Source organism: Vipera ursinii (assembly GCF_947247035.1).
Source record: "Vipera ursinii genome assembly, chromosome: 7".
Lineage (NCBI taxonomy): Eukaryota > Metazoa > Chordata > Lepidosauria > Squamata > Viperidae > Vipera > Vipera ursinii.
In genome coordinates this window covers 9,326,627-9,338,680 of record NC_139521.1, presented here as the reverse complement: position 1 = coordinate 9,338,680, position 12,054 = coordinate 9,326,627, and the positions used below count along the sequence as shown (strand labels likewise).

Below are 12,054 nucleotides of genomic sequence, written 5' to 3'. Positions count from 1 at the left end.
GCATTTAATCAAAAGTAAAAATAAAGGTAAATACATTTTAAAAAAAATAAAGTAAAAATAATGATCAAACTGATTCAAACACCCAAAACCAAAGAAAGTTCCTGAAGAAAATGATTTTATCTCAGCAGAGGTGATCCAAAACAACCTAGATAAGTGGGTCCCTGTTCTGGCTTCACTTGCGCCAATAACTGATCCCCAATGATTGGGGCCTAGCTCTAGTCATCCTCATCCACAAAAGAGGAGGCAGAGATCTACCTGCCAATTAAATCAACCTGCCATCAGCCTTCCTTGTAGTCAACAAACTATACACCAAACATTTTATAACAAGCTCATGGACTAGATCAAAACCGAGAATATTCTGGCTCACGAGCAGGCAGGCTGCAGACCATGCTCTAACTCCCCCCAACTCCCCCCCCCCGCCCCAACATCTAGTTGAAAAATACTCATCACACAAAAAACTATGATCGTTTATTTGAGAAAATCCAAATGAATTCAGTTAGAGGCCAACATATATCACACAAAACAGGATTACTAGCTTTCAATAGGATTCAGCAGGGATTATGAGCTTGTGGCCAAACCATCTTATTACAGAATAATTAATAAGAATGTCAGCAAAGTCAGCTTAGTCTGAAATAAAGCATCATGAAAGAAATTAAGCAGGCTGCGAGAAAATAATGACTGAAAGGAAAACAATACAATTTTTTTCACGTTTTTCTGATTGTATTGCTTTGCCTTACCTAATATGTCATTCAACTACATGTTCAATACGTATTGACTTGATATATTTGGCCAATGATAAGAACAAAGAGGTCTTATGACCTCTTCAAAACTAAATGTGCTTTTTTTTTTCAACTGATCAAATACAAGAAGAGCCTTGACTACAGCTTATCCCAAACAGGCCTGATCCAACCACAAAAATTATAGTTATTTATGTTTAAGCTAGGGACGCGGTGGCTCAGTGGGTTAGGACACTGAGCTTGTCGATCAGAAGGTCAGCAGTTTGGCGGACCGAATCCCGAGTGCCGCGTAACAGAGTGAGCGCCTGTTACTCGTCCCAGCTTCTGCCAACCTAGCAGTTCGAAAGCACATAAAAAATGCAAGTAGAAAAATAGGGACCACTACGGTGGGAAGGGAACAGCGTTCCGTGCGCCTTTGGCATCTAGTCATGCCGGCCACATGACCACGGAGATGTCCTCGGACAAGCGCTGGCTCTTCGGCTTTGAAACGGAGATGAGCACCGGCCCCTAGAGTTGGAAACGACTAGCATGCATGTGCGGGGGAACCTTTACCTTTACTATGTTTAAGCTGCTAGGCAATGTTTGTTTATATGTGCTTAACAATATAGAAGTAACGCTATGGAATTCAAAGCAAGTTACCTCAACCCAAAAATAAATGCATAGTATAAACCTTTTATAAAATATAATCAAAAAAATCAACTGGCTTCTAAAACATACTCAAAATAGCATCGACGTGTTATTTAGGTGCAAATAATATCCCTGCTTATTATCACTGATTACTAACTCAGAAGATTAGGATGAAAAAAAAAGATGAAAAACCCAAGATGCGAGAAGGCGGTGACGTTTTTGTTCAGTTTTTTTAAAAAGGGATGATGGCAACCTGGAAACATTTTCTGTCTTCAGCTGTTCAAAAATGTGACTGACCAACTGACCTGTTTGAGGGGACTCCTGTCTTGAATAAGGGTGGGGGAGATGTAAACTCAGCTTTGACTGGCGGAAGTGCTACTTCTTTCTCCATATTTCCAGTTCTGCCCTGCTGCACCTTCGGAATAAAGTTTCTTCATTAGCATTACCTATTGCAAAATCAAGGATCTCTTCCGATAAATTTCAAGAGCAGCAAAATTCTACAATTCCCAAATAAAAATGCTCACGCTAGACAACTTGTTAGGGGGGGGGGCTTCCACTGGAAATCCCTCCCCGTTTCGTTTGCCCAAGGAAATGTCATTTCTCAAAAATTCCAATAGCCACCCTGAAAAATAAATCGTTTTCAGAACAGGGGAGGGTAATTTTAAATTTAATCTGTAGCATTATGAAGCAGGAAAAGAAAATATCAAAGTTAACAGTCTGAATCCACCAGTGATTTGGGTTTTTAATGCTTCAGCCCCAGCAAAGTGTTTAACAAAAGTGTAATTTCTTCAGTATAGAACAGGAATAAAAACCAAGAATTATACAGTACTTCTAACCAACCAATATTCTACCAGTCAAACTCAGCTCCACTATAGGAAAACAGCTCCACATGGCATATCTAGGAAAAAAGTAGCTAAGCATCTGGTGCTGTATTTCCATCCCTCCCTACGTTACTTTTCCTCAAGCATCAAAAAGTTAAACTTGTAAAAAAAAATCGTTAAGCAAAACCTAAAAATGTAGACTAATATTTTCCTGAAGACTGGTAAGGTTCACAATAACTTCCACTTGCTATTAAGCAAAGCAAATTGAACTGTCTGCATAATAGACAAATAAAACCTAAATAATTGGCAATTAGTGGGGGAACGAAAAATGTATTGCTCCTCAGGTAAGGGGGAAGCAAAAATACTGTAGGGTTATAAGCATAGTTTCTGTTTTTTTTTAAAAAAGATTGTTTTGAATAAGATAGGCAAAATATCCTGCACTAATACTAGTTGGGGGAGGAGTTTCATAGCTCTTACTGTATATTAAAAAAAACAAAACCACTGTATAGTAATATTCTTTTCTGGCCCTTTAAGAACACTAGAGTTTATCGTCCTATGTGCCTATTTTGCAAAAGCACAAAGTGATTAACAGGTTATGATGGAGCATTAAAATAGGTAGAGTTCTACTTCCATATAACCACAATTGATAAGTTTTCACATTTTTCATCAGATTACATTAGTGAAAAGCATGGATGGACACTGTAGCATTACGGAATATTACAGGAAAGCACAACTCTGCTCACAACACCTGTGATGTTGATAAATCTGGATTGAATGTAGAAAATGTGGTTCAAATCCTCAATTATGAGGTAGCCTTGACCAAAGTCTCTTAGGTAATATGTACAAATAAAATAGTACACAGACATGATTTTTTTTAAAAAAAAAAAGTAACAAAAGGAGGCCAATTTAAATCTTCGTATTAGCTCTGTTTATATTTACCTTATATCAATTCTTCAGTATCAAATGTTGAACAAATACTGCACACACTGATTGAAAACATGGCTCCCTACTCAAAATTTCTATACATATTCCCCTGTGAACATAAAATATGTAACCTGAGCAATAAGGTTACAGATGTTAAACTGACTGTCAGTATTTACATCTGTTTTCCTTTTTAAGTAATAAAAGGCTAAAATACTCCAGCCTATTACAGGCAGGAGAATAAAAAAAGAATATCTGGGAGCCAACCAGCCAAAGCATTCTCTACGACAGGGGTCTTCAAACTTGGCCCTTTTATGACTTGTGGACTTCAACTCCCAGAATTCCTCAGCCAAGCATGCTGGCTGAGGAATTCTGGGAGTTGAAGTCCACAAGTCATAAAAGGGCCAAGTTTGAAGACCCCTGCTCTACGAGATCCCTTTTCTATTGTGTTTTAAAATAGCATTTTATTAAAACAAGGAAACAAAACAACTGAAGGTTTTCTTCATGGAAAAATAAGCGCATTGTATGCTTGCTGTGTTTTATTAAACTGTTATGTGTTAGTGTAAAAAAATAAAAATAAATATTAGCCCTTATGGCAAAATCAAGACAATTTTTCCCAAAAATACATTGGTTTCTAGGTACCTATCCATTTCTTCATATCATGTAAGTGACACATATTAACTTGATGTGCATTTTTTCCCCTCGGGCATTGTCAAATGCCTAATCAACGATAACCATGTATCTAGTTGATAACCTTTTTACACTGGCATGAAGCAGTTCTCAACCCAGCAGTTTCAGCTCTACCACAACAAGGTCTTGTCTAGAATTGTCTTCAGCCTTAGAAGCACTCAAGAAAAATCTAGAATTTGCTGCTTCATGATGCCACTGGGCCTAACAACTAAAAATCCTCTAGGGCAGGGGTAGGCAACATCGGCTCTTTTATGACTCATGGACTTCAACTCCCAGAATTCCTGAGCCAGCCAAGCCATTCAGGGCTCTAATGTAGATTTCCCCTCCAATTCTGGGAGTTGAAGTCCATGAGTCATAAAAGAGCCGAGGTTGCCTACCCCTGCTCTAGGGCATACTAGAGGTTGGCGGTTACCATCTATGGCTGTTAATCAAGTTTGTGATCCTGGTTTACAACCATCTAATGATGTTTTATATACGAAGGGAGGGATGTGCGAAGGTATTTGTACATGAACTGTTCAATGGAACAGTTGGTTTTCGGTGGCTTGTGTCTAAAAACATGGGTGGTTGATTCAGCTATGGAGCTGTTTTGTCTGAATACGGGCTGAAATGATTGTTATTGGAAGCAGTAGGTCAGGCAGGGAGAGTAAGGCTATTAGCAGAGGTCCAGGGGAAAAAAAGACGACACCGCAAAAGGATGAGGTGCACAATGGGATATGCAGCAATGCTAGCTACACAAAGGCAGGAGAATAAGTGTGGCACACACATTAGCCCAGAGGTCTTCAAACGTGGCCCTTTTATGACTTGTGGACTTCAACTCCCAGAATTCCTCAGCCAGGCACACTGGCTGAGGAATTCTGGGAGTTGAAGTCCACAAGTCATTAAAGGGCCACGTTTGAAGACCCCTGCATTAGCCTGTATCCTGGGCGTTTTGCTTTAGCAGAAATAAAAAATAATAATAAAAATTCCAGGTTTCATTTCCATCACACTATGCCTCCCCCAGTGGCAAAACGTTCAGAAAATTATGGTTGCCTTTGTTTCGTTTCAGATTCAAAACGACAACACATTTTCTGTTTTGGGCACATTCTTGCAGGGAGAATAATTTCTTCAGTCAGCAAAATTCTTCCTGAACGTCATTTTTGAGTGGGACCACCGAGAGAGAGAGAGAGAGAGGGTGAAAATACTAGGCCAAAAATGATACATGAAATCTGTTTCAACGGAATGACGTATCTCACTAAAATAATGCAGCGTACACATCACATAACTGTCACAGCAATCATTAGTACATTATGCCATCAAATCATAGGATTGCAACAAGAAAGATAAAATAAGTGATTCTACATGCTGGGGGAAAACTGAAAAAACCCCGCTACACCCACTTTTGTGTTTAGACTCAAAACTTGGAAGTGGTATGGCAAACAGTAATTAAGAGTGACTAAGGAAAGTTTACCAACATTCACCTTAAAAAGACTGTATGTGCCATCTGGAATCTCTGTCCCTGGCGTTACTTCCATAGCAATGTCTTCGGCCTAAGTTAAATAACACATCGCCCATTAAAACACCACATTATGGACTGATGGGCTACATCACAACTAACAACAGGTTGCAAAGCTAGTTGCAGTTGGTGATTCCACATTACCAACACACGAGGCCAACAAGGAAATGGAGCAAAAATGGCTGGATGAGAGGAAACAAGGAAGGAAGGGAATGAACTGTTGAACCACACAAGGGTTGCTAACACTGTGTGTGGAGTCTTTTAACTTCGGAAGGAAAAATGGTTCTACAATGGTGAATCAAGAGATTTATTTTCATTACCGTAATTTTATTTGTAGCTGCGGCAACGGGTAAAATTTCAAGTCCCATTCGTATCCTCTTTTGTTTTTCACAATAAGCTTTCCAGGTGTCTTCATTAAACCCATAATTGAAATAGTCTGAGAGATCAGCGCCTTAAAAAGAAAAACCACAAAGATTCTAGGGGTTCAATGCAACTGCTATAAAAATGTGGAAGAATCCGGCCCTTCCACAATGCTTTCTAGCTACTGGTTTTCCAAAATGAAAAGCAGCTAAATAACCATTTGGAAGAAAAAGACCCCTCTTTTTACAGCACTCTCTTTTGTTCACTTCCCACAACCACTTAGCTATGTTTTATTACTTAGCTGTGCTTCAGAGGGGGGGGGGCACCTTTTCCTATGTTAGATAAGCCGAAGTAGCTAAAAAAAAATCAAAACAATTCTGAGTAAAAAAAAAACTTTAAAAGGTAACAATGCAAAACACGTAACAACAACATGTTCTCATGCACCAAATCCCACTTGAGTAATACTTATATTTTCCCTACCTCTTGGAAGTAGCTTTATTACAAGTATTGGGTCTACAACAGGCTGTGATTAAATTTCTCCTGAAATAGGAATTATGAACGCATTTCGTGCGTTTTAAGTTAAAACAAGGCAATCAAATTTCTGCTCACTTCTGGAGTTTCAACGACATGTTTTTACAATGTTATTTACTTCTGGGCAAAAAAGTTTTTTACCTGGTTTTCTCCAAGGTTTATCTTCAAAAGAATCCAAATCAACTTCTAATAGCGGAACACCATTAATGCTTCCCGGTGCGTCAAGATCAACTCCTTTCACTTTTGTGCCTATAAAAAAAAAGAATACTTATTTTATATTATACCTATAAAGGTAAAGTTTCCCCCACACATGCACGCTAGTCGTGTCCAACTCTAGGGGGTGGTGCTCATCTCCGTTTCAAAGCCGAAGAGCCAGCGCTTGTCCGAGAACGTCTCCGTGGTCATGTGGCCGGCATGACTAGACGCCAAAGGCGCACGGAGCGCTGTTACCTTCCCACCGGAGTGGTCCCTATTTTCGTACTTGCATTTTTTACGTGCTTTCGAACTGCTAGGTTGGCAGAAGCTGGGACGAGTAACAGGCGCTCACTCTGTTACGCGGCACTCGGGATTCGACCCGCCAAACTGCCAAACATCTGATCGACAAGCTCAGCGTCCTAATCCACTGAGTCCCTATTATACGTATACATATTACTAAAAGTTCCTATAGTGAAATTAAGGTGCTTATTTCCTGCATAATGGCACTAATGTGCCTGATAGTTACTGTTCTTATAAACGTTCTCTTCCACCAGTGATGGCGAACCTTTTAGAGACCGAGTGCCCAAACTGCAACCCAAAACCCACTTATGTATCGTCAGGTGCCAGGTGGGCATGGCCCATTGGGTTGGTGCGCACCACTGGGTGGGCATGGCCTATGGGAGGTGTGGCCCATTGGGTGGGCATGGCTGCAGTGGTAACAGCAGATGGGGTGGGACTATAAAGTTCAATCAATCAATTCCAACTTTGCGAGATCTTTTTTTTTTCTTGTGAGAAGTTGAAATTAATTGATTGAACCTTTTTTTCCCTCTCACACGCAGCGGCGGTGGCCTAAAGCAAAAAGCTTTTATAAAACCCCGCTGAAGGCCTAGGACTGGGGCGACGGCGCGCGTGCCCACAGAGAGGGCTCTGCGTGCCACGTGTGGCACACATGCCATAGGTTTGCCAACACGGTCTTACACTGTAACAGTGACCTTAAGACATACTGCACTCCAGAGCATAGCAATATTTTTCCCATTTTTCATTTCTTTGAGTTGACAGCAAATGCTTACCGGAAGCTCCGTAACTCCGCCCTCCTGTTTTAATATTGAGATTCACTGGAGCTGCTCCGTACCTAAAAAAAAAAAATAATCACATTTTTATAGGAAAGGGTAAAAGATGAGCAAGATTGTTGAGGAAACGATTTTTTTTAAAAAAAGCGTTTGGAAGTGCAGCGGTGTGCACTCACACAAGCGTTAAAGAAGCGACAATTTCTGGATCAGCAGAGGGACGCCGAAGTTTTTCCTCAGTTTCCCATACATGCACACACAAGTAGTCTTTGGGTGACAGGGACAATTGGGACTCTAATTTCCATCGCTTACTGACATAATTGTCAGTAAGTACCAGTTCCAGCACTTCCAATCAAGGTGAGGAAATGTGCAATTGCTTCCCTTTGCTGAATGTATTTTGGAAACACAGTCACAACTTCCATCTTGGTTTTTTACTGGGTTTTTTTTTCTTTTTACTTGTGTCTGAATCCAACGGAAAATAAGGTACGTAGCTCACATTGGAGTTGCTGGCGTTCTCTGAGCTTGGTCGTTTGCTTGCTCCTTACTCGACTAGGTAACATCGTTAGTGCTAGTGAACTTGGCCTTTGCTCTTAGTTTATGTAGAGTAGCTTGTATTTAAGCTAGTTTTACACGGCTGAAACTGACAGGCAAGCTGCTGGATATGCCGCAAAAAGGGAGCAAGCCCCACACTAGCTCGCATTGGTTGTGTACGGTGTCTCTCCACTTTGTTTACACTCAAAGAAGCGTTATTTGTTATCAGCTGTGACAAGCACTGCTGAAGCTTCAAAAAAGTGTAAAAGGATTTGGGATATAACACGAAGTAATTAATTTAGCATTTTTAGAGCATAAAACTCTCCTCAGATCTATTAAAGGTAAAGGTAAAGGTTCCCCCGCACGTGCATGCTAGTCATTTCCGACTCCAGGGGCCGGTGCTCATCTCCGTTTCAAAGCCGAAGAGCCAGCGCTTGTCCGAGGACGTCTCCGTGGTCATGTGGCCGGCATAACTAGACGCCAAAGGCGCACGGAACGCTGTTACGTTCCCACCGGAGTGGTCCCTATTTTTCTACTTGCATTTTTACGTGCTTTCGAACTGCTAGGTTGGCAGAAGCTGGGACGAGTAACAGGCGCTCACTCTGTTACGCGGCACTCGGGATTCGACCCGCCAAATTGCCGATCTTCTGATCGACAAGCTCAGCGTCCTAACCCACTGAGCCACCGCGTCCCTATTCAGATCTATTACAGCAAAGTACAAGAAAAATAATTTTATAGATAGCACTGGACTTCTCTAAAAGTGACACTAATTGAAACAGCACTTAGCAATAAGCACCTAGATTTATATACTGCTCCATAGTGCTTTACAACCCTCTCCAAGCTTATTGCCCCACAACAATCTGGGCCCTCATTTTACCAACCTCAGAAGGGATGGAAGGCTGAGTCAACCTTGAGCCGGTCAGGATTGAACCCCTGCCTGCGAGCAGTTAAGCCTGCAATGCTGCACCACCACAGCTCCTAGTAAATAACTCTTACATTCCACCGAAAAGCACATTTCGGTATTTTTAATGACAGAGCCCATTTTGTGAGGAAATTGTATAGAATTACTTAGAAAACTTTGGTGACAGATGCACTGTCAGGAATAAAGCCAGAAGGAAGACGGTAGCATGTTGACTAAAGATGGGGAAATGAACAGGAGATATTTTAAGGGTGTAGAAATACTAGTGTATAGGACAATATTTATTTGCTTATTAGTTCCAAGATTTTGTAAAACAGAGCTTAAAATAAAATACTGTAGAATACTGTAGATTTTGAGTTTTGCTCTTTTTTGCTTTTCAAGGTAAGAAAAGAAGGAATTTTTTTTCATAAGTCTGCCTTAACTCAGAACCTGAAATCCAAACGATTTAGGGTTAACAACTTACCCATACTGCGGTGCTCCTGTTTTAATGTCACCAATAGTGACCTGAACATCATCTTCATCATCATCACTATCACTGTCACTATCATCTTCGGCCTCTGCAGCCTTCTAAAAAAAAAGGCCATAATTAGAAATTACATGCAATTCAACTAACTTTCTAGATACTATTTGAAAAGGCAGCTATATTGTTCCAAATTTACTGTATAATCCAAACTTGCAGAACCATGAAAACAAAACATACACGCTCAGACAAAAAGAGGCCACACGTCTCCACCATTAAAATCAATGATTAATTTTCAATGAGTTGCTACTCAACGCAAGCAAATTCACCGCTACAAAGTTAGTGAACCAAAATAAAGAGGCAAAGTATAAACGTTAAGTTCAAAATGCTGTACATAAAAATGTTCATAGACATCAACTCAAAATAATCATCAGCATTCATTAAGTTAATTGGTTTTCCTATCATCTAACTAAATAAAACCATTAGGTGAATTATTCACAAATAATATTTTCCGTGTTATTTGAATTGCTAAATTTAATTCTAATGCTTGTTAGGAAAGTAGTATCTACTTGCCACAAGCAAAATACATTTGCAAGACACAAACAAGATCATCTACACGTGAAGGCATTTTCTTTCCTTTGAGTCAATCGTGACTCCTTGCTATTATATGGCTTTCAGAAGTGGCTTGCCAATGCTGTCTTCTTTAGACTAACAAAGTATCTGGCCTATGCTCATTTGGCAGTCTCTTGTGTCTAAGACAGGACTTACAAGTCAGGTTTCTTGCTTTTAATCCAGAATCCCAAAACTCTAGACCAGGTAGTGTCTTCAAACCTGGCCCTTTTATGACTTGTGGACTTCAACTCCCAGAATTCCTCAGCCAGGCATTCTGGGAGTTGAAGTCCACAAGTCATAAAAAAGCCAAGTTTGAAGACCCCCTGCTCTAGACCAAACTGGCACTCGCTTGTTGAGATACAAAGGAGCAAAACAGAATTCCGGTAAGCATTTTTAATATGAAAAACTAAAACGCAGTGTTGGAAGAGATTTATTTGCACGCAGAAATAGAAAACGGGGAGAGACTTCTTAGCTGTTTGTCTGATTCAAACTGTACCCTCAAGAAATCTGAAACACCAGTAGCTATGCACAGTAGTGCTTGAAAGTTTCTGAACACTTTTGAGTTTTCAATATTACTGCTTAAATATGATCTAAAGTATGATGCACTCTCCACACAAGCCCTAAAACTAAATGAGGAACAAGGTTAAAGAAATGAATCAAAACCATCATGTATTTATTGAAGAAAATGATCCATAGGTACATATACCTGCATGGTAAAAGTATGTGAATGTCTAGGATCATCAATTCATTTAAACTGGAAACTAAGAGCCAGGTGTTTCTATTAATGGGATGAGAATCAAGTCTGAATATGGCAGGTCCTGCCTTAAGTGAAAAACAAGATTATGGGTATTTATTATCAAAGTCTCATATTGACAACACAGCTATGTGGAAATATGTTATGGCTTGAACAAGAGACATTTCCGAGAATAATTGTTGATGCACACCTGGCTAGAAAAGATTATGAAACTATATCCAAAGCCACCAGCTTCCTATCAAGTAGATCATGTAAAAGGAGACAATTCAACACATTGTTATCCTCTGCAGGAGCAATCCACCAACAAGATCACACCGAGAGGCAAGATATGCAATATTCTGGGGTGGGGTGGGGGGAGTGTCATCAAAGAACCCCAAATCAACAATCTGAGGAACTAAAGGTCTCTCTTGTTTTGGCAAATGTCATGTTCATGAGACCACACTCAGGGAAACACTGAACAATAATGGCAAGCTGGTCAGGATTGCAAGAAGAAAGCCACCACTTTCCCAAAAGAACACTGTTGCCCATCTACAGGTTGCGAAAAACCACACGGATAAGCCAGAAGGCTACTGAAAGAATCTTTTGTGGTTGGACAAGACCAAGAAAGAATTGGGGGGATCTAATAAAAAGGGTTTCCTTTTGGAAAAAAGGCAAACTCCCGTGTTCCACTGTAAGAACCTTACCCCATCTCTGAAACATGGGGGTGGCGGTATCATGGTTTGGATTTGCTTTGGTGCCTCTGGACCAGGATGGCTTGCCACCACTGATGGAGCTAGGAATTCTGAATTGCACTAGCAAATTCTACAAGAAAGGGTCAGGATACCTGCCTGTGAACTAAAGCTCAACACAGTGAGTCATGCCGTGAGACAATGACCCAAAATACATTAGTTGTACAGCCAAATAATGGCTAAAGCAGAAGAAAGTTCATGTTTTGCAATGGCAAAGTCAAAACCCTGACCGTAATCCTATAGAAATGTTGTGGAAAGACCCAGTGTGTGCAGTTCACACAACAAAGCTCACCAACACCTCTTGAACTGAAGCGGTTTTATATGGAGAAATGGGTTAAAATTCCTTTCAGCTGATGTGTAGGACTGATCTAACAGTCTTATCAAAAACATTTGTTATTGGTGTCCAAGGAGGGCACACCAGTTATTGAAAAGTAAAGGTTCACATATTCTTGCCATACACAAATCTACAGCTTTGGATCACTTTCCTCAATAGAGAAATGAAGTATGTCTGTGACTTCCTGTTTCTAATCCAAGTTTTAGGACTTCTATGGAGAACAGATCCATTTTAGGTCATATTTCATGCCATAATGTTGAATATTCAAAGGTGTT

General features: G+C 40.2%; 1 protein-coding gene across 7 annotated transcripts in view; it reads right to left on the bottom strand.

The window, feature by feature from the left end:
- The window catches only part of FIP1L1 (factor interacting with PAPOLA and CPSF1), a 37,580-nt gene that overhangs the window by 21,254 nt on the left and 4,272 nt on the right, over positions 1-12,054 (bottom strand). For 5 of the 7 annotated variants that reach the window (XM_083367907.1, XM_083367909.1, XM_083367910.1 and 2 more), the window contains exons 4-9: positions 9,355-9,458; positions 7,445-7,506; positions 6,321-6,428; positions 5,609-5,739; positions 5,254-5,322; positions 1,670-1,779 (exon numbers count right to left, since the gene is read on the bottom strand). In XM_083367907.1, coding sequence (XP_083224033.1) covers positions 1,670-1,779; positions 5,254-5,322; positions 5,609-5,739; positions 6,321-6,428; positions 7,445-7,506; positions 9,355-9,458 — 584 coding nt within the window. The remainder of the gene's footprint in view (positions 1-1,669; positions 1,780-5,253; positions 5,323-5,608; positions 5,740-6,320; positions 6,429-7,444; positions 7,507-9,354; positions 9,459-12,054) is intronic. The other 2 variants (XM_083367912.1, XM_083367913.1) reach the window with 1 other exon arrangement.